Source organism: Sus scrofa, chromosome 8 (genome assembly GCF_054392235.1).
Source record: "Sus scrofa isolate SSC_HxYL_T2T_F1_AM1 chromosome 8, Sscrofa_HxYL_maternal_Yorkshire_Landrace_v2.0, whole genome shotgun sequence".
Lineage (NCBI taxonomy): Eukaryota > Metazoa > Chordata > Mammalia > Artiodactyla > Suidae > Sus > Sus scrofa.
This window is the reverse complement of record NC_139390.1, coordinates 27,767,598-27,789,351: the sequence shown is the minus strand read 5'-3', so window position 1 is coordinate 27,789,351 and position 21,754 is coordinate 27,767,598. Positions and strand designations below refer to the sequence as shown.

General features: G+C 37.7%; 1 protein-coding gene across 9 annotated transcripts in view; it reads left to right on the top strand.

Annotated features, from left to right (window-relative positions):
- Window positions 1-21,754, top strand: part of ARAP2 (ArfGAP with RhoGAP domain, ankyrin repeat and PH domain 2) — a 173,541-nt gene that overhangs the window by 84,275 nt on the left and 67,512 nt on the right. For 7 of the 9 annotated variants that reach the window (XM_013978574.3, XM_003128906.5, XM_021101091.2 and 4 more), the window contains one exon: window positions 14,007-14,170. In XM_013978574.3, the coding sequence (XP_013834028.2) occupies window positions 14,007-14,170 (164 nt within the window). Of the gene's footprint in view, window positions 1-14,006; window positions 16,497-16,680; window positions 18,764-21,754 lie in introns of those variants that run through there. The other 2 variants (XR_014812289.1, XR_014812288.1) reach the window with 1 other exon arrangement.

Below are 21,754 nucleotides of genomic sequence, written 5' to 3'. Positions count from 1 at the left end.
TTTATATTTGTATGAGGAACTTAGTGTGAGCAATTGTTGTAGTTTTCTACAGACCTAGATCCCTTTTTGACATTCACATGTCAGTATTTGAAACCACTTTGGTGGTTGTAAATATATTTTAAGTGCAGGTATATGATGGCTGTAAATAATATCCTGACATCTGTGCATGTGAATCATGTATAGCTAAAACCTGATTCTTGAATTTATTCAGTTTTCAATAAATAGTAAGCATCTACTATACATCAGGGACTGTTACAGGCATTGGGGATACAGTGATAAATAAAACAGATATGGTCTCTGCCTTCATAAAGCATTTGTACTAATGGGGGAAGCAGAATAGAAGACCAAAAAAATTTCATACTATTATGTCCCTCATTTTTAAATGCTTTAAGAAAACTAGGGTAAAGAGAGTGTGCCTGATGGAGCAATTTTCTGTTTTAGATAGGGTGATAGGAAAAGGTATCTTTGATCAGAGATGTGTATAAAGTGAAGAAACAAACCATGCAGCAGTCTGAATAGAAGGTACCAGGCACAAGGTCAAGGATATTTTGAAGATCAGAAGAGAGTGCTGAGCTGGACATGTTTGAGGTCTTCAAGGAAGCTACTGTGGCTGGGAAGTTTGAATGAACGAGAGTGGGCAGAAATGATGGCAGAGATATCCCTGGAACAGATCATATAGGGCCTGACATGCCAGGATATGTGAACTTTATTCTAAGCATGATGGGAAGCAACTTGATTTGAGAGCCAGAAAGTAGAATCATCTGACTTAGGTTTTTAAATGACTGCTCTGACTCCAGATGAGTAGCTTTTGGAGGACAAGAGAGGAAGTGTCCAGGTAAGGTGGTGCTACAGAGGCCAGGCAAAAGATGACTTCCCAATAACATAGTATTGAGTGGTAGGTGAGAGGGTTCGTTGTTGGATTCAGTGACTCGAAGAGTCAAGGATGACCCCAAAGTTTTTGGCTTGAGCATTTATGGCAATGATGGTGCCAGTTTTTGGGATAAAAAAAAAATACCTGTTGGGGGTGGGGGTTGAAGGTAGAGGTAGGATATTAGTGAGTTTAGAGGAGTGGATAAAGAATTTTGGCAGCGATCATTTTGAGATGCCTACTTGATAGAGAAGTGAAGCTAGTGAGTGGGTCGGTCGTTTTTTCTTTTTTTCTTTCTTCCTTTCCCTTGTTCTTTCTTTCAAGCTAAAGGGCCGCACCTGTGGCATATGGAAATTCCCAGGCTAGGGGTCTCATCAGAGCTGTAGCTGCTGGCTTACACCACAGCCACAGCAACATGGGATCTGAGCCATGTCTGCAACCTACACCACAGCTCATGGCAATGCGGGATCCTTAACCCACTGAGCAAGGCCAGGCATTGAACCTGCATCCTCATGGATACTAGTCAGATTTGTTTCCAGTGAGCCATGATGGGAACTCTCGGGTGAGTGGGTATTTCTGTTTACAAGCCTGGAATAAAGTGGTGAGGTTTCAGCTGAAGATAAAGATTTGAGAGTCATCAGATTTGGATTTATTAATTTAGCCAAGGAACTGGACACATTCATCTAGAGAAGGACTATAGACAGAAAAGAGGCTTAAAGAGGTAATCCCAGGGTCTCCACTTTTTAGAGGAGGAATGATCTAGCAAGAGTCTGGGAAGGAGGAGCTAGAGTTGTTTCACAATATTTATGAAAGTATAGTTTCCTGAATGACTTCTTTTTTCTTTACTTCTCATCGTTTGCCTTCAAATCCCTTTATTATACTAATTCAGCATGTTTAGCTCTACAAGAGTACAAGATCGTTTGTAAAAACTATAAACTATAGCTGAATCAGCCTTCCTGCTGGTGAATTTCCATGCTGGTGATAAGAAGGATGACTCAGCAGTTATCTGAACTTGTCTTTTCTTGAACTACATGGGAGGGCATCAACAGCTTTAGGCAGGAGGCATATTGCTGACTAGTAACTAACATCAGAATGTGCTTTGTAACTTACAGACATAATTAGGATTTTGTGTTTATATGTTTTTATTTCTGAACTTAAAATGGTTAACCATGCTTTAGATGCTGATTTTTGGTAGCAGGTGATTATTTCACTCTTCTCTTAGAATAGTGTTAAGTACATGTTCAGAAATAATGAGGTAATATTATGTATTAATAGTATTATGACATTAAAATACTAGCACAACTGTACTTTTTACAGTCATCCATTAATATTTATGGAATGCCTGCTGCCTCTTTTCTACATGGCAGAAAAAAAATCAGTCAACAATACAGAGTTGGTGTCTGAGCTCAGAGAGCTTGTATTCTCAAACAAATAAGCAAGCGGCATCTCTGTAGTGGAATTTATTATGTGTTGGTATGTCTATATACACACACATTTAATTAAAATGTACCAAATATGGATTAGTATTGTGTGTTGGTGTGTCTATATACACACACATTTAATTAAAACGTACCAAATATGGATTAGTATTATTCAGTTTGAATTTTTACTTAGTTTTTTTTGTCTTTTTGCCACTTCTTGGGTACTTCCTGTGGCATATGGAGGTTCCCAGGCTAGGGGTCGAATCGGAGCTATAACCGCCAGCCTACGCCAGAGCCACAGCAACACGGGATCTGAGCCGCGTCTGCAACCTACACTACAGCTCACGGCAATGCCGGATCGTTAACCCACTGAGCAAGGGCAGGGATCGAATCCGCAACCTCATGGTTCCTAGTCAGATTCGTTAACCACTGCGCGCCATGACGGGAACTCCTTTTTTTTTTTTTTTTTTTTTTTTTTTTCTGTCTTGAATTTTTACTAAGTTCTTATTGCATGCAGTGTACTCTCTCATGAATGTAAGATAAAAAAGCCAGAAGACTAAATGTTTTGTTACTTTGCAATATCTTGACTTTTCCTGTGGGCAACAGGAATCAGAAGGTGAATTCAGATACATTCTGAGTTCAGGGAATCATTAAAAACTAACAGAATAGCAAAATGATGGTCCAACCTATTTAATTTTGTTTTGATGATAACTTTAACCTTTTATCTATATGTGTTATCAACTAGTTATGTAGAAAGCATTTTTATGAAAGGGAAGAAAAGGGACTGTAACAGAGTGAGAGTGGGAGAAATACAGGGTCAAATATAAAATCAGGTTATTTTCCTTGAATCTCTTTGAATAGGTACCATATGAAAGGCACCATTTGAAAACAGCTGTGTTTATCACATGCTTATTTCTTTTCTTTCTTTTTTTTTAATGGCCGCACCTGTGGCATATAGAAGTTCCCAGGCCAGGAATCAAACCCTGGATGTTGGATTCACAGCTGCCCAAGCCACAGTAGTTGGATTCTTAACCCACTGTGTCACAGTGGGAATTCTCACATGCTTATATCTTGGTTTTACATACTTTCCCTGTTTTCTCCAAATCAATAATATTCTGGTAGTAACAGTAATACTATGATGACAATATATGGAATTTACCATGTGCCACATCCTATTTTAAGCTCTTAAAACAACCTTGCAGTACCTATATGATACTAAGGAGAATAATCCACTTTGAAATCAAGGTAAGGTCATTTTTAACAACCTAAATAGTTCTTTTCAAGGCAAGTGTTAGGTATTAATTTATCAATACTTTTGTGTAGATCACTTTCAAGTGAGTGAACAAATGTGCTAGGAGCCTGGACAAATAATATAAGTCACTAGAATTTAAAATTTCAGCATTTTATTAGAAAATAATTTTTTATGAGAAAACTAAAAAACTATTGTGTTAGAAAACAATATATCCGTACAATGCTTAACCTGACTAAAGATAAAGCAGAAAGAAGAGAGGTCAGAAATGTGAATAAAGAGTTAGCTTGGGGGATGATGAGTGCACTAATTTATAATTCTTAATGGAACAAAGAACATGCAGGTATACATAGCACCTTGTGTGGTGTGGAACAGGGGCTTATGTTTATATATCTATGTATTTATACACCAACATACACACTTCATGTACAAATATGTGGGTATGTATATGCTATATAAATAAATGGACCGGGGATAGAGGATAATGGGAAAAAGAGCAGGTTTGGAAGAGAGCTTGGGAGATAATGTTTGATTTTTGACATGTTGGACATGCGATGCTTATACACTTCTAAGGAGAAATTGCTAGGAGGGAGTTATATTTATGGATCTAATGGTCACGACTGGTGAGTGGAGTGGAGATGTAGATTTTGGAGGTATCTGTATATAGAGGAGGAAGGTGAAATCCCTTAGGGAGAGTCTATAGAACAAGAAGGGAAGAAGTAACAGGTTGGAGTCTTGATCTATAAAACATCTATGTGGAGATGAGGGGCAGTTGTCAGGGAAGACTAGCCATCCAGGGGTGTAAAGCTACTTTATCCAGAGAGTGAGGCAGGAAACCAAGAGAGTGTTTGAAGAAGGAAGGAATAATCAAAAGTGTCTGGTGCTGTCTGATGAGGACAGATACACCACTGGGTAAGTGATGGGTAGCCCATCTGCGGATGTAGAGAAAAACAGAAGTGAGAAAGCAGAGACTGGATTAGGGTAAGGCTGGGAACAGAATAAGATTAGATACAGCTTGTCAGGACAGTTGGTCAAGGATATCTGGAGGTTAATAGGATTAGTGGAAGGGATATATGTTGCAGTTTGTTTTAGATAGCTTGAACTTGTGTCATCTAAAACATTTTGATGGACAGAGACAAAAACAAAAGCAAACCAAAGAACATAAAAACGAAAGAGTGACGATAGAAGAGGAGAGATCCCTCAATTCTAACAGAAGGATAATTGAAAGAGAAACCAACTAGCTATAAGATTTAACTTTCAATTTTTTTTGTTAGTATCATCTTGAACCAGAACCATAAATCATAAATAAACTTAATGAATTAATTTCACAAAATTTCTTCCTTGTTACCTCTAATTAAAGTGTTAAACTGTATTAATGTTTCTTAAAGGCAAGAGAATGAACCCCATGAACAAGAAACATTCATAAACTGATAACCATCCATTGAATATAGTCACTGTTTAGATATATATTTTAATCTTGATGGTAATTTTCTCTGTATCGATAACATGAGTATCTTTACACTTAAAAATATTACAATAATATTTTCCACACACAGAGCATTTTTGCCCTGAAAAGCTCCAAGCAGAAGGTGCTCCAGATGGTGTGGCTTTAATGTGTATTCTTTGTATACTTTAAAAATTATTATTTTGGGAAATAAAGCTTTCTTGATTACACTTAAGGCTTTCTGGTATGATATTTGATGCTGTTATTGGGACTTAGATTCTGTGCTTCTCTTCTAAGCCTTAGTCAGGATTTCTGTCTGTGAAAAAAAAAAAAATAATGTTTTTGAGTATCTATCGTTAGTGAATGTCCCGGGCCATGATGAGGTCAGAAGGCACTTTCCGGGACAGTAGGTTGGTTATATATCCACTGTGACTGAAATGTTCAGTAGATTACAACATCCTTTTCATAACATTTGAAAACTGTTTCTGCACTTGGCCCACATTCTCTGCGTATCTCTTTCTGATAAATAAGTTACTGTGTTCACCATCTCACATTCTGTAGCTTTGTGCACATTTGTCAAAGACACCTATTATTAAGCTTTTACTGAAAGGCTGTTGGTTATAATAAACACAGTATGAGTAACTCAGCTGTGTTATCAGAAACAGAACAGACTAGCATGTTTTTTTTTTTTTTAATTTTGTTTGTTTTAATTTTTTCTAAGATTGCTTAGTTGACCTATAGTAAAGCATAATGCACTTGATGGCTTCCAAGCCTGACTACATTCAGTTTTAACTGCAAATTCTAGACATAAAGAAGCCAACACTGGGGAATAAACATTTTATCATTATGTTTCACAATTATGGAACAGACTACTTTTCTCAATTTGGGAGATTAACACCCTAAGTTAAGATTCTTACTTCATATTAACTTATTACATGTGATGTTTTTTTTCTCCTTGAATTGTATTTTATAGCAGCTTATGTGTTAACAGTACTCTCCAGGGTGAATTATCTTAAAGTGGTTTCTAAATTGTGCATGTAATTGCAAATTAAACAGTAGCCGATTGCCCACAATATCAGCTTGGCTGCTTTTGTAACTTTCTGATGATTTAATTTGTAGAGATGGTTTAATCTGAATGTTGCCAAGGCAAATGCTCTTCTCTCACCACCCCCACAGGTTTTGCAAAAAAGAAAGGGAATATTCACATTTACTTGGTAAGGTGATTTTTTTTTTTTTAAACTAAAGAGAACTACGACAAAGGGAACGTGTGACTCTTTAACAAAAGGTGGATTTTAAAGTTTATATTATTTGCTTCAAGAATTTATTTCATTTAGTCCGAAGCATCTCCTGTATACTAGAATGTAAGTTTATGAACAAATAATTGCAATATGGTGTGAAAAAATACTGAAGAATGAGAAGATCTCTTCTAGATAAATGAGATCATTTTTATGTATAAGAAAAAGTATATTTAAGTGGCTCTAGAATCTTAGATAAAATTAGAGTAGGAAAAACTGAGCGGTTGAGAGACTAAGGTATTCCAAGAGATGGAAACAATAGTTTCAGAGAATGGATTGAGCTAGGTAACAGCTTCAGTTCAGGTTGGCCTTAACCTTCAGTTCTTAAGGAGGAAACATGAGACCATGGGCCTGGAAAAGTAAATTTGAAACCATATTAGTATTATCGATTAAATGTAATTAATAACTTGCCTTGTTCTGGAAAGGACTATAGGCTCTTTACAAGGGTAAAGAAAAGAACCATAAAGTCTTCACAAGGGTAGGGTAGAGAAGCTTTTTTTTTTTCTTCTTTTTAAGCAGACTTTAACCAGGGCTCTTTCTCACATTCCTGTAGGTGATTGGCTAATAGTATGCAGAGATGAAAATGAAAAACTGGAGGCTTTGCCTCCCTCAGAAAATAGTGTGCCTTAACACTTGTTACTGAGTGTTGGCTTCAAAGGAAACAAGCTATTTAAGCTAATGTTTCTTTTTTTTATTTATTATTTATTTATTTATTATTTATTATTTATTTTTTGTCTTTTTTTTTTCTATTTCTTTTTTTTTTTTCCATTTCTAGGGCCGCTCCCATGGCATATGGAGGTTCCCAGGCTAGGGGTCTAATTGGAGCTGTAGCTGTTGGCCTACATCAGAGCCACAGCAACATGGGATCTGAGCTGCGTCTGCAACCTACACCACAGCTCACGGCAACGCCAGATCCCCAACCACTGAGCAAGGCCAGGGATGGAACCCGAAACCTCATGGTTCCTAGTCGGATTCGTTAATCACTGAGCCACGACGGGACCTCCATAAGCTAATATTTCTTTCTGCATTATTCTTGTGACACAGTGTCTGCGTGTAAGAATTCCTTAATAATAGCTTGCCTCCATCTCTGTGTAGCAGTTTCTTATCTAAAGGTGTGGGGGAAAAAAAATTTCTCTGTAAACTGAATTGAGGGTGATTTAAAGATATCATGAGAAATAAAATGTGCTAAACTCCCATTTCTGTCCATGAAGAGGTAACTGGCGTGGAACATGCTCCTCCTGCTTTAAACAACTATAAACCTGAACAAACCATAGAAAGCCAGCTATTTTAAGACTTTGGGACAATAGACATTCCAAGACTGTGATCATGAGCGAAGGGAAACAAGTGACGTGACATAAGGCTTAAGATTACTGGGCTTCCTACCAGCCCCAAGCACAGGGAATGGGGAGACCTGAGCAGAACGTGGTGGTTTTGCTGTGTTGAAGAGGTGGAGAGAGAGTTTGGGGAATCTGTGGTAGCTACACTTTGCAGGATAGAGTGCAACGTAGAACAGAGAGGGAGATGTATAAAGCAAGAGTTTCAAAGATCTTCATAGGGGTCCTCTTCCATCTTCAGCTCAATTCTAACCTGCATATTTACAGGCTGAAACTCTAGGCAGAAATACTCGCAGGGCATGCTGTGAGTCAGACAGTTCCCAGAGCTTACACAGTGTTGGAATAGGCTCAGATTTATCTAGCCAGGTTAGACCGACCTCATTAAACACACAGAGCACTTGTAAAGACCCAAGAAAGGTCATTCCAGAGTATTAAGGCTAACCCAGCCCTCAGGTAAAGGCCGCTCAATTTTTACCTTCCAAAGCTTTAAAACAGACCTCTCCACAGCACTTTAGTTACCTGCTCAAATAGGCAAAAGATCCCAATACAAACATCAACATGCTTTTAAGGAAGACAGCACAATCCTGATACTGAGCTTAACACTCATGATGTCTGGCATACAGATAAAATTACTACTGATGTGAAAATGCTGCAAATAAGTTGATAAGAACAGGCCCAGAAATGAGAAGGATAATGGAATTAGTAAAGAATATAGACCAGTCTATTTAAAATAGTATATTTAAAACAGACAGTAATTTTAAAATATTATATATAGAGATATGTAGATAGATGTAAAAGAAAATATAACCATGGTGAGAAAAATCAATCTGAAGAACCAAATATAACTTCTTTTTTTTGTCTTTTTAGGGCCACACCTGCAGCATATGGAGGTTTCCAGGCTAGGGGTCTAATCGGAGCTGTAGCCTCTGACCCATACCACAGCTCTGGGCAATGCCGGATCCTTAACCCACTGAGCGAGGCCAGGGATCGAACCCTCAACCCCATGGTTCCTAGTCGGATTCGTTAACCACTGAGCCACGACAGGAACTCCCCACGTGTAACTTCTAAAGCTAAAGAATATATTATCTGAAAAGACAACTTCACTGGTTCAGCTAAATATAAGAATAGACTTTATGTTAAAAAAACTCGATGGGCTTGAAGGCATGACAGTAGAAATTATCAAAACTTAAGCCCTGAGAAAATACAGAATAAAATTAACATAACCTCAGTGACCTGTCAGGCAACATCAGATATTCTTATATAAGTATAATTAGAATCCCCAAATGAGAGACGATAGAGTAAAAAAAAAAAATTCAAAGAAGTGTGGCCACTTTCTGAATTCAGTGAAAGTTATAAATCCACATGTATACTAAGATCAACATACCTCAGGCCTGATGAAGACAAACCACATCAAGATGCATACTAATCAAATTCCTGAAAACCAGTGTAAGGGAAAAAAAAAAAGTACCAGAGGAAAAAAGACATAAATAGTGGACAAAGATGAGAATGCCTTGTCAGAAGTGGTATAAGCCAGGAAATAGTATAATGAAGTCTTTTAATGTACTAGGGGAGTCATAGTGGGGAGGAACCCCAAAACACGAAACCAGCAGATATTAGCCTAAAATACTGTAACCAGCAAAAGTATTATCCAGAAATGAAAGCAACATATTTTTTTTTGACTACGCAAATGCTGGCTTATACTACAGGCCTTAGTATTTTTATTTTTGTATAAATGTCTATGATAGTACCTTTTTTTTTTTTTTTTGTCTTTTTTGCTATTTCTTGGGCTGTTCCCACGGCATATGGAGGTTCCCAGGCTAGGGGTCCAATCGGAGCCGCAGCCACCGGCCTACGCCAGAGCCACAGCAACGCGGGATCCAAGCCGCATCTGCAACCTACACTACAGCTCATGGCAAAGCCGGATCGTTAACCCACTGAGCAAGGACAGGGACCGAACCCGCAACCTCATGGTTCCTAGTCGAATTCGTTAACCACTGTGCCACGATGGGAACTCCTATGATAGTACCTTTTTTAGTCATATTTTTGAAAGTTTTTGTTTTTACTTTTTAGTTGTGTTCAAATGTTCTTTATATACGTGTATTTATTTTATATACAGCCACATTTATAGATCCTATCACTTGCTGTGGTTCTTGTCCACAGATGAGGCTCAAATACGATAGTTCATACGTTGGGGTTATTATATTACAGTTTTGAGAAAATTGTTTTTATTAGTCTTGGGACTGGTTTCTAGGTCTTATTGAACTGTGTTGATTCATTGTAGGGATAGAGATTTTCTTTTTCTTTCTTGCCTGTACCCAGGGCATGTGGAAGTTTCCATAGCAGGGATCAACCCAAGCCCGAGCTGTAACCTCTACAACAGCTGCTGGATCCTTAACCCACTGTGCCCTGCGAGGGATCGGACTGGAGCCTCCAGAGACAAGCCAGATCATTAACCCACTGAGCCACAACAGGAACTCCCAGAGATGTTTCTTTCTGTGGCTTTGAAGCACCGTTTAAAATTTAGGCTTGGGGAATAGACAATTAAGAAAATGTATCTCTCTATAATTACAGTTCTTCAAAATAACTTTCCAGATTTTCAAGATGTAAATTCATATTTCTTTGGAATCCTTATCTAGAAATGTAAAATTGTTGTTTGATAACACTTGAAATCGCAGAGTTGGCCAGCATTTGTGTTGAAAATACCTTTTGATGCTTTATTCAATGTGCACAGAGTTTAGATAGCATCAGAGAGAAGAGTTGTTGAACTGATGCCGCTAAATGTCAGACATCTACTGCATAAGATGATGTATTTTTAGGATTCAGCCTTTGATAAGTCGACTCAGGAGTTAACCTGTCATTACTCATTCTACCCTTCAGTAGTTCACTAGGAGACAGCGAAACTTGTCACAGAGTTCCTTCTGACTAGAAAGGAAATTAGAAGTTTGAAACATTTACAATTAATGGCAGAATCCTACTTGCAGTGTAGGAGGGCCATTGCCTTTTGGGGTTATTTCACTGCTTGCTTAAACACTGACTCACTGTAGTTTGTTTATAAGCAAACCATTTCAAAGATCTTATCTCATATTTGGAGCTTAATTATCCAAATTAAAAAAAAAAAACAAAACTAGGGAGTTCCCGTCGTGGCGCAGTGGTTAACGAATCCGACTAGGAACCATGAGGTTGCGGGTTCGGTCCCTGCCCTTGCTCAGTGGGTTAAGGATCCAGCATTGCCGTGAGCTGTGGTGTAGGTTGCAGACGCGGCTCGGATCCCGTGTTGCTGTGGCTCTGGTATAGGCCAGTGGCTACAGCTTCGATTGGACCCCTAGCCTGGGAACCTCCATATGCCGCAGGAGCGGCCCAAGAAATAGCAAAAAGACAAAAAAAAAAAAAAAAAAACTAAAACTCAAAAAAAGTTAAAAATCTTCTCTTTACCTAAACTCCTGAATTGATCACGATGTCATTTGATTAGGCTGACATAATGGCAGGGGCTTGATCCTTCTCAGGGAAATTACTCCTGTTATAATAGTTTTATCTAGACAAATATACCCAGCAGTGGAATGCTTTTGAGCTAAAGATGAGGTAAGATAAGTGAAAAGGCTAAAGCATATCAGGAGTATTAGAGCAAGCGTCAAAATTCTTCAAAAAGGAAATTACAAAATCTGGAGGTCAGGGCTGCTGTGGTGGTGTAGAAAATAAAACAATAGATACAGATGTCAGGAAGCAGGAGGTGAAGATATGGGCAGCACCATCAGTGAAGAAGTAGGCGTTACAGCAAGTTCAGCAGATGTTAGAAATGAGTGGAGGTGGATACCAGTAGCTTTATCTTCTTAGAGGAGCATTTCAAGAAAAGAAACCAAAGTAAAGAAAGGAGAACGTTTGTTTTCTTTTTCAAGTAGAGCCTGTGAATTGTCAGGAGTGTGAAAGATTAGTCCCCCTCTCCTCTGCCTCAGAACAAACAAAACAATCCAGAGTTCAAGGAGCTCATTCCTTTCTCTTTGTCTTGAATCCAAAGCAGCTGTCTCCTAGTCTGAAAACCAAATTAAGTAGTTTTGGAGTTCCCATTGTGGCTCAGTGGGTTAAGGACCCAACATTGCCTCTGTGAGGGTGCAGGTTTGATCTCTGGCTTCACTCAGTGGGTTAAGGATCCGGCATTGCTGGAAGCTGCAGCACTGGTCACAGATGCTGCTTAAATCTGGTGTTGCTGTGCCTGTGCCATAGGTCTCAGCTGCAGCTCCAGTATGACCAGGGAACTTCCATAAAGCACTGGTGCAGCCGTTAAAAACAAAAGAAAGGAAGAAAAATTAAATAGTTTTACTTGGTGTAAATATACTTAAATACATCAATGATTAATTTTTGTTTCAAATCAATTTTATATCTAGTAATAGAACTTTAAAATGATTATGTACTCACTAAATGCTTGGCACTATACTAAAGGCTATTGGTACTGAAATGCTTTCTTTCTTTGTACAAAGTTTGGGGTCTAGGAGCTAAAACTTTCATGCAGATATAAGAGATGATATGACGAGGGCAGAGTGGATATTCAGTTTTAAGAAAGGAGGCCTATTACACAATGAACATGGGAGGGAGATGGGGATGGAGGGTTACCTGGGAAACACAATACACCAATGGGGGAGGAGTTGGAGTAACCAGCCAAAGTGCAGGAAATATTTATTACAAAGACAAGGACATGTTGGGGTTCACCTCATGGCTCAGCGGAAACTTAGCTGACTAGCATCCGTGAGGATGCAGGTTTGATCCCTGGCTACACTCAGTGGGTTAAGGATCTGGCATTGCCATGAGCTGTGGGGTAGGTGGCAGATGCGGCTTGGATCTGGCGTTGCTGTGACTGTGACACAGGCCAGCATCTGCAGCTCCAGTTTGACCCCCAGCCTCGGAACCTCTATATGCTGAGGATGCAGCCCCAAAAGAAAAGAAAAAAAGACAAGGGCATGTTAATTCCTTCCATCCTTCCTTCCTTCCTTCCTTCCTTCCTTCCTTCCTTCCTTCCTTCCTTCCTTCCTTCCTTCCTTCCTTCCCTCCCTCCCTCCCTCCCTCCCTCCCTTCCTTCCTTCCTTCCTTCCTTCCTTCCTTCCTTCCTTCTGTTGATCCATCTGGGAATGGCAAAGTTAGAGGGGAAAATGAGTCAGATCATGAAGGCACAGTGATCAGAAAGTGAGGTCGTTAGCTTTGCATCTTAGAAAGATAATGCTGGCAGTCTTGAGTAAGGATCAGAGAAGTGGAGAATTGGGAAAGGAATTTTGTTTGGAGGGATTTTAATGACCTCTTGGAGCAATAGAAAAATCTGAAATAAAGCGGTGTTTGAATGAAGAGGAGGCAGAGCAAATATGACAGGGAAATGGACTCAACAGAATTTTGTAACTGAATTTAGATGACATTGATGAGGTGAGGGCTGAGGGCTGGAGGGACCAAGCTACAGTTAATTAATCCAAAATTTCTGGTGAGATAAGTGGAGAAAGTAGTACCGGTTTGGTATGAGTAGGCAAAAAGATTTGAGATACTTGTGGCACATCAAGATGAAGATGTCCAAAAATTAGCATTAATTAGTATGATGGTTTACTAGTTACCAGTTACATTTATTATTGAGTACTGAGGTGAGTACTGTTGTTTTCCTCATTTTGTCAGTGATGAAACTAACAACCAAGAAGGTGGATAATTTGTCCAAGGTCATAAAGGAAATGAGTACAGAGCTAAAACTTGAGCTTGGGAACTTACTGGATTTCCCACTCTCTTAGCTGCTTTATGCTGTAGCTTTTCATTCACATGGAGAACTGATTTGTGAGATGGTCATTGCCTGGAGATAGGTATTTGGGAATTAGCAGCTTGTATACAGTGGCCCAAATGACCTGTCTCTGAAGCATCCTTTGGAGTTCTTGTGAGTGCACCAAAGTTACAACTTTGTTTTCAGAAATAAGTGAGCTTGGGGAAGAAATTGAGGGACTAGAAAGATAGGAAAAGCTAGAAAGAATTGTGCTACAAAAGTTGAATTGGGTAGTATTTTTTTCCTCTTCCTTTTTTTTTTTTTAAAGGAATGAACTCATCAGCAGTTCTAAAATCTTGAACAGCATAGCCCCAAACTTCCATTAGAAGTCACTGATGATACTTGCCAGAACAGATTCCATTCAGTTATTCTGAAACAGAATGAAGGGAAGTGAGACCACATGTTCAGGGAACTTCCTGAACTCTAGTGAGATAGACGCGACAGAGTATGAGCAAAAGAGGGATTGAGTGAGTGGAAGCTGGTGGTAGACAGGGTGCTTTTGTTCTCATGTTTGAGACAAGATCACATTTATATGGATTTAAGGATAATCTGAATAGAAGTAAGATTTTTTTTTTAAAGCAAAATTATAACTTAAAGTACTTTTGAAACCTTGCAGAACATTATACATCCATGGGCATACCAAGTTGGATTTCACAGTCTGGCATATTGCAATTGAAAAAGCAGCAGGTACAGATGGTAATGCATTACAAGATCAGCAGCTCAGCAAAAATGACGTTCCCATTATCGTGAACAGCTGTATAGCATTTGTTACACAGTATGGTAAGTATCACAGAGTTTTTATTCAACCCCCAGAACCCGTAGTATCATTCTGACAGTTTTGAAGTGGAACCTCCATTGAACTGAATGAGAGCCCTTTGTTTTTGTAAGGACATCATTGGAAAATAAAGGCATAAAAATAAAAGCATAGGCATTGTTCAGCGTAAATGCCATGTCTTCTCACAGTAAAACTCATTTAAATTATATCATGTGCCTTTACTGTTTTCTTCCTTGATGTGCATAAAATTTTTAAATGACGTGTTAGAAATCACATTTTAAAATGCGTTTTAAAAATTAAAGATTGTACATTTCAGAGGTTACAACTCCGAAGTCTAGGGGAATGCATTGGTGCCTGAGTGTATTTTTAGAAGTGGCAAACTATGGGACAATATATAAAAGAACTTACTTTTTTTGGCCTGTGTACAAAGTGTGCGTGTATTTGTTCCATTCAGCATGCTGTTGGTCACATATCTATGTTAAGAACCATGACTATTAATTGCAATAGTGTGACTTACTTATAACAGATACTTTTATGAATAATTTGTAGGTTAAAACCAACTTAATTTATACCTACATGGTGCAGCTTCATTTTAATTTAATATGGTATGGTAGTATTTTAGATATGGCTGAAAAGCAAATGAAGTATCTCCTTATTGTTCATGTTTACTTTCAAATTACTCTTCATGCTTAAAATTCATTCTGTCACATATTTTCCTAATACTCTAAAAGGTAGAAATTTTTTAACAGTATTTTTAATATAAAATATGTTCTCTTTTAATCTGTAGATAAATGCCATTGTTTTAGGTTATACATACAGAGGAATAAAATGATTTATCTGTTTTTTTGGAAGATCTATTAACATTCATTGATCTCCTAATATTCAAAATATCTTTGTGTTTTTAATTTGAAAAGAAGGTGTAATCAGTGAGACCTGTAGGAAAACATTATTATGAGGTTTTTACTTATTTATTGAGTGTCTGTTGTGTGAAAGCTACTGAGCTTGGTAAAGAAACTGAGCAGTGGGAGTATAAAGTGAAAGACAAAGCCATAAATCGTACCTTTTAGTATGAGAACTAACAGTGTACTGATGGGAAACACAATGTCAGAAATAACAAAGGCTATGAATAAAATAATTTGGGGAAATTGTTTAGAATTTATATATATATATATATATATACATATATATATATATATATAAAATCTATTTTCTTCTAGGGAGACTGGCAATTTAAGTATTTTACTTATTTTTTATGTAATCCAAGTACAATTAACATTAATATATAGATTTATTGTGTTTGAATTATATATCTATTTGTAAATAAATATATAATATCTATTGTAAATATGCATATAATCACACTAAGTGGGATTACTCTATGAAGATACTTCCTTTAATTGTATGTTTATATTATTATCAACTGTCATCATCTATTTATTTGAAAATGGGAGAGGAAGAAGGTATCTTCATTTATTAGTAATTCAGTATTAGTGCACTTGCATTGTACAGATATAAGTGAATTGCACACATATTATGTTTTAGCAAGAGCATAACCTCATTGGGAATTTTCCACATCACGTTAGTTTCATAATGGCATAAGGTCTTTCTTAAACTGACAAATGATTAAAATAACTTGACTAGCTCCAGTGTATCCAATTTAATGTTTCTCTAGGGAAATCAGAAGTTTCTTTGCGGTGTTTGTTTGAATTTAAAATATTAAGCATTAGATTGTTTTCAACTAAATTTTATACATTATAACTACTTTGGAGCTCTAGCACAAGGTACATTAACTCACATATTAAATTAATAAAGCCAATAAAAGGCTCTACTATTTTTTTTCTTGAGCAGAACATGGGGGAAACCCCAATATTACCAGCATGTATAGAATGGAAGATATGTTATGAACTTAGAAAGTTCCCAGTGATTATAGGATGCAAGTGACTGGCACAGAGCCTTTATGGTCACAATTTTTTTGAACCTCTCAATCCTTGGGTTAAAATCTAAAGGCTGATTTTTTTGTGCTCATGGTGTCAAGATCTGAACTTGACCAAGTTCACAGTATAATTCTTAGAGTCTTAATTTTTTAATGAGTTACAGTAGTTAGTTCTTGGGGGAACTTAATTTATGTAAACAAAATTACATTCAATTTCACATTCAGTTAACCTGTATACCAACAATTAGAATTTCACTCGGCTTGGAACATAAGATCTCAGAGACTTAGGATTTTTTTTTTTTTTTTGTAGACTTTGCTTATTCTTGTATTGTTGTCATGTGTTGAATGCCTATTGAGTATTTCTTTGCACTGTGTAACTGCTGTATACAGAAATTAAGGTATGATCTTTGCCTTCTAGGAGCTTATAGATTGTGGATCAAAGACAAATAAGGAGGCAGACAGTTGCATTTCAAGTGTACACAATTCTACAGCAGAGAGGTTCAGGGGTTGGTACAGGTGTCCAGGGTTTAGCGGTCAATTTTACCCAGTGTAGAGGTGGTCATGGAGGACTTGATGGCTGAGGCATGGAACCTACAGTAAGTCTTAAGAGGAAATGGGAGCCAGTTAGAAGGAGGGAGTACAGATTCCATGAGGAGAAACAGTGTGCGCCCACGTGTGGAGTCCTGAAGGTAGTCATCTGTTCAGGGAATTTTGGGTGGTTAAATGCGGTCAGAACTTAGTGCGAAACAAACTTTAAAATATTTTGTTCAAGTTCTGTGAAAAATGTCCTTGGTAATTTGATAGGGATTGCATTGAATCTGTAGATCGCCTTGGGTAGTATAGTCATTTTGATAATATTATCTCTTCCAGTCCACGAGCATGGTATATCTTTCCATCTATTTGTGTCATCTTTGATTTCTTTCATCAGTGGCTTGTAGTTTTCAGAGTAAGACATCCTGAAAAAGAAAAATGGAGCTGGAGGAATCAGGCTCCTGGACTTCAGACTATACTACAAAGCAACAGTTGTCAAAACTGGATGGTACTGGCACAAAGACAGACACATAGATCAGTGGAACAGGATAGAAAGCCCAGAATTAAACCCATGCACTTACAGCCAACTAATCTATGACAAAGGAAGCAAGACTATACAATGGAGAAAGGACAGCTTGTTCAATAAGTGGTGCTGGGAAAACTGGAGAGCCACATGGAAAAGAATGAAATTAGAACACTCCCTAACACCATACACAAAAATAAACTCCAAATGGATTAAAGACCTAGATATAAGACCAGACACTATCAAACTCCTAGAGGAAAACATAGGCCAAACACTCTCTGACATAAACGACAGCAACATCTTCTCAGATCCACCCATCAGAGTATTGACAATAAAAAGAAAAATAAACAAATGGGACCTACTCAAACTTCAAAGTTTCTGCACAGCAAAGGAAACTCTAAACAACACAAAAAGACAACCCACAGAATGGGAGAAAATCTTTGCAAGTGAATCAACTGACAAGGGATTAATCTCCAAAATTTATAACTACCTTCTGCACCTCAATACCAAAAAAATAAACAACTCCATCCAAAAATGGGCAGAAGATCTAAACAGACAATTCTCCAAAGAAGACATACAGATGGCCAAGAAACACATGAAAAGATGTTCAGCGTCACTCATTATTAGAGAAATGCAAATCAAAACCACGATGAGGTACCACCTTACACCAGCCAGAATGGCCATCATCCAAAAGTCTACAAACAATAAGTGCTGGAGAGGGTGTGGAGAAAAAGGAACCCTAGTACACTGTTGGTGGGACTGTAAATTGGTGCAACCACTGAGGAAAGCAGTATGGAGATTCCTCAGAAAACTAAACATAGAACTACCATTTGATCCAGCAATCCCACTCCTGGGCATCTATCCAGAGAAAACCATGACTCACAAAGACACATGTACTCCAATGTTCATTGCAGCACTATTTACAATAGTCAAGACATGGAAACAACCTAAATGTCCATCAACAGAGGAGTGGATCCAGAAGATGTTGTACATATACACAATGGACTATTACTCAGCCATCAAAAAGAACGAAATACCAGCATTTTTAGCAACATGGATGGACCTAGAAACTATCATGCTAAGTGAAGTCAGCCATACAATGAGACACCAACATCAAATGCTTTCACTGACATGTGGAATCTGAAAAAAGGACAGACGGAACTTCTTTGCAGAACAGATGCTGACTCACAGACATTGAAAAACTTATGGTCTCCAGAGGAGACAGTTTGGGGGGTGGGGGGATGTGCTTGGGCTGTGGGATGGAAATGCTGTGAAATCAGATTGTTATGATCATTATACAACTACAGATGTGATAAATTCATTTGAGTAATAAAAAAAATGAAAAAAAAAAAGAACTTAGTGCGAAAGATAAAAGAGGCAGGAGGGTTAATTAGAGTGATTCGTGTAGGGTCTTGTACATAATAAAATCCTCAAACTTGCTTTTCAGGCAGTGGGAGGGTGGTGTTCCTATTTTTAAAGCTTGTCGGTAACACCAGCAGACGTGTATCTCAGATCACACTGTTAGTATTTTTGAGACGGACTGGTGGGCTGCATAAGAATAGGGACAGCAAGTTAGGATAGCATAGTGAGAAATGGGGTGCACAAAATAAATCATAGCACATGGGATGGAAAAGGGGGAGTTATGAGAGAGAAATCACGATGAAAAAATTTGACAGTTTTTTTAATGTGGCAAATGAGAAAGAAAGGTTCTCACTTGTAAAGGACTTGTGGGAAGTCAATGCCATATGTTGAGGTACAGGAACAAGATAAAGAACATGTTGGGATTGGGAGGTGAAATAGTGAGTGGGGCAGGATAGTAATTTTTTTCCTGTGTTTAAGTATAGTGTATTGTGTATTACATGATTATTTATATTGTATATGTATATTAAAGTGCCTGTGTGCATTTCAAATTTTAGAAATTAATATCTGAAATTTACATGTGATAGTTGAAGTGGTGAGAATAGGTGGGGTCATCCAGAGAGTTGTATAGAGGGCTGAGGAAGAGAAGAGAATTGAGAATGGATTCCTAGTATCATCAGTAAACACTAGATGAGGTCATAAGATCATGAAAGCCTTGAGAATAACAGAATTTTAACAGAGATACATTTTTTTCTATGGGTAGTACAGGAAACAAAAAGGATTATAAAGTGGAAAAATAGTACCTCCTCATTAACTATTATTTCATATTATGAGGATGAAATGTGATAATATTTGTAGTGTTTAGCACACTTTCTAACACATAATCAAAAGGGAGATGGTTTATATACAAGAGCTCCAGGTCTTGATGTAAACAGGCATGAGCTTGAAGCCTGTTTTCATTGTTATGCTTTCTCTCATTTTATTTTTTATCATAATCCTATAACGTTCAGGCTTTTATTTTTTTTTATTTTTTACTATAGTTGATATACAGTGGTCTGTGAATTTCTGCTATACAGCCAAGTGACAAAGTTATACATATATATACATTCTTTTTCTCATATTATCTTCTGTCATGTTCTACCACAGTGATTGAATCTAGATCCCTGTGCTATATTCAGCAGGACCTCATTGCTTAACTGTTCTAAGTGTAATAATTCAATCTACTAATCCCAAACTCCCAATCCATCCCTCTCCCTCCCTGTCCCCCTTGGCAACTGCAAATCTGTTCTCTATGTCCATGAGTCCATTTCTGTCATATTTTAGATTCCATATATAAGTGATATCATATGGTATTTGTCTTTCTCTTTTTGACTTACTTCACTTAGTGTGAGAATCTCTAGTTCCATCCATGCTGGTGCAAATGGAGTTATCATGTTCTTTCTTATGGCTTAGTAGTGTTCTGATGTGTATATATACCATATTTTCTTAATCCATTCATCTGTCAATGGACATTTAGGTTGTTTCCATGTCTTGGCTATTGTAAATAGTGCTGCAGTGAACATGGGGTGCATGTATCTTTTTCAATGAAATTTTTGTCCAGATAAATATACCCAGGAATGTGATTGCTGGAGAATATGGAAGTTCTGTATTTAGTTTTCTGAAGTACCTCCATGCTGTTTTCTGTAGTGGTTGTACCAATTTACATTCCCACTAACAGTGGAAAGGGGTTCTCTTTCCTCCACTCTTTTTCTAGCATTTATTTGTTGACTTATTAATTAGAGCCAGTCATTCTGACCCATGTGAGGTGGTACCTCATTATAGTTTCATTTTGCATTACTGTAATAATTGGTGATGTTGAGCATTTTTCGTGTGCCTGTTGCTCATCCCCACATGTCTTCTGAGATGTCTGTTTAGGGCTTCTGACTATTTTTCAATTGGGTTATAGTTTTGTTTTGTTTTGTTTTGTTTTTTCACTGTTGAGTTGTTATAAATTGTTTGTATATTTTAGAGATTAAGCACTTGTTGATTGCATGGCTTGCAACTATTTTCTCCCATTCCTTAGATTGTCTTTTTTTTAAATGGTTTCCCTTGCTATGCAAAAGCTTGAAAGTTTTTTTTTTTTTTTTTTTTGGTCTTTTTTTTTTGTCTTTGTTGTTGTTGTTGTTGTTGCTATTTCTTGGGCCGCTCCTGTGGCATATGGAGGTTCCCAGGCCAGGGGTCGAATCGGAGCTATAGCCACCGGCCTACGCCAGAGCCACAGCAACGCGGGATCTGAGCCGCGTCTGCAACCTACACCACAGCTCACGGCAACGCTGGATCGTTAACCCACTGAGCAAGGGCAGGGACCGAACCCGCAACCTCATGGTTCCTAGTCGGATTCGTTAACCACTGTGCCACAACAGGAACTCCTATTTTTGTTTTTGTTTCTATTGCCCTGGGAGCCTGACCTAAGAAAACATTTGTATGGTTGATGTCAGAGAATGTTTTGCCTATGTTATCTACTAGGAGTTTTATGGTATCTTGTCTTAGGTTTAAGTCTTTAAGCCATTTTGAGTTTATTTTGTGCATGGTATGAGAGTGTGTTTCAGTTTCATTGATTTACATGCAGCTGTCCAGTTTTGCCAGCACCACTTGCTGAAGAGACTGTCTTTGTCCCATTTTATATTCTTGCCTCCTTTGTCAAAGATTAATTAATTATAGGTGTCTGGTTCATTTCTGGGTTCTCTATTCTGTTCCATCTGTGTGTATGTCTCTTTTGGTACCAGTACCACACTGTCTTGATTAATGTAGCTTTGTAATATTCTGAAGTCTGGGAGAGTTAGGCCTCCTGCTTGTTTTTGTTTTGTTTTTCCCCATGATTTCCTTGAAAATTCTGATCTTCTATTGTTCCATGTAAGTTTTTGAATTGTTTCTTCTAGCTCTGTGAAAAATGTCATGCGCACTTTGATAGGGATTGCATTGAAACTGTAGATAGCTTTGGGTAGTGTGGCCATTTAATGATATTAATTCTTCCAATCCAGGATTCATTTTTTTGAATCCTCTTTAATTTTCTTGATTAATGTTTTATAGTTCTCAGCATGTAAGTCTTTCACCCTCTTGGTCAGGTTTATACCTAGGTATTTAATTTTGGGGGGTGCAATTTTAAAAAGTATTTTTATATTCCTTTTCTAATATTTCATTGTTACTATTCAGAAACGCAACCAATTTCTGAATGTTAACCTTGTATCCTGCTACTTCGCTGAG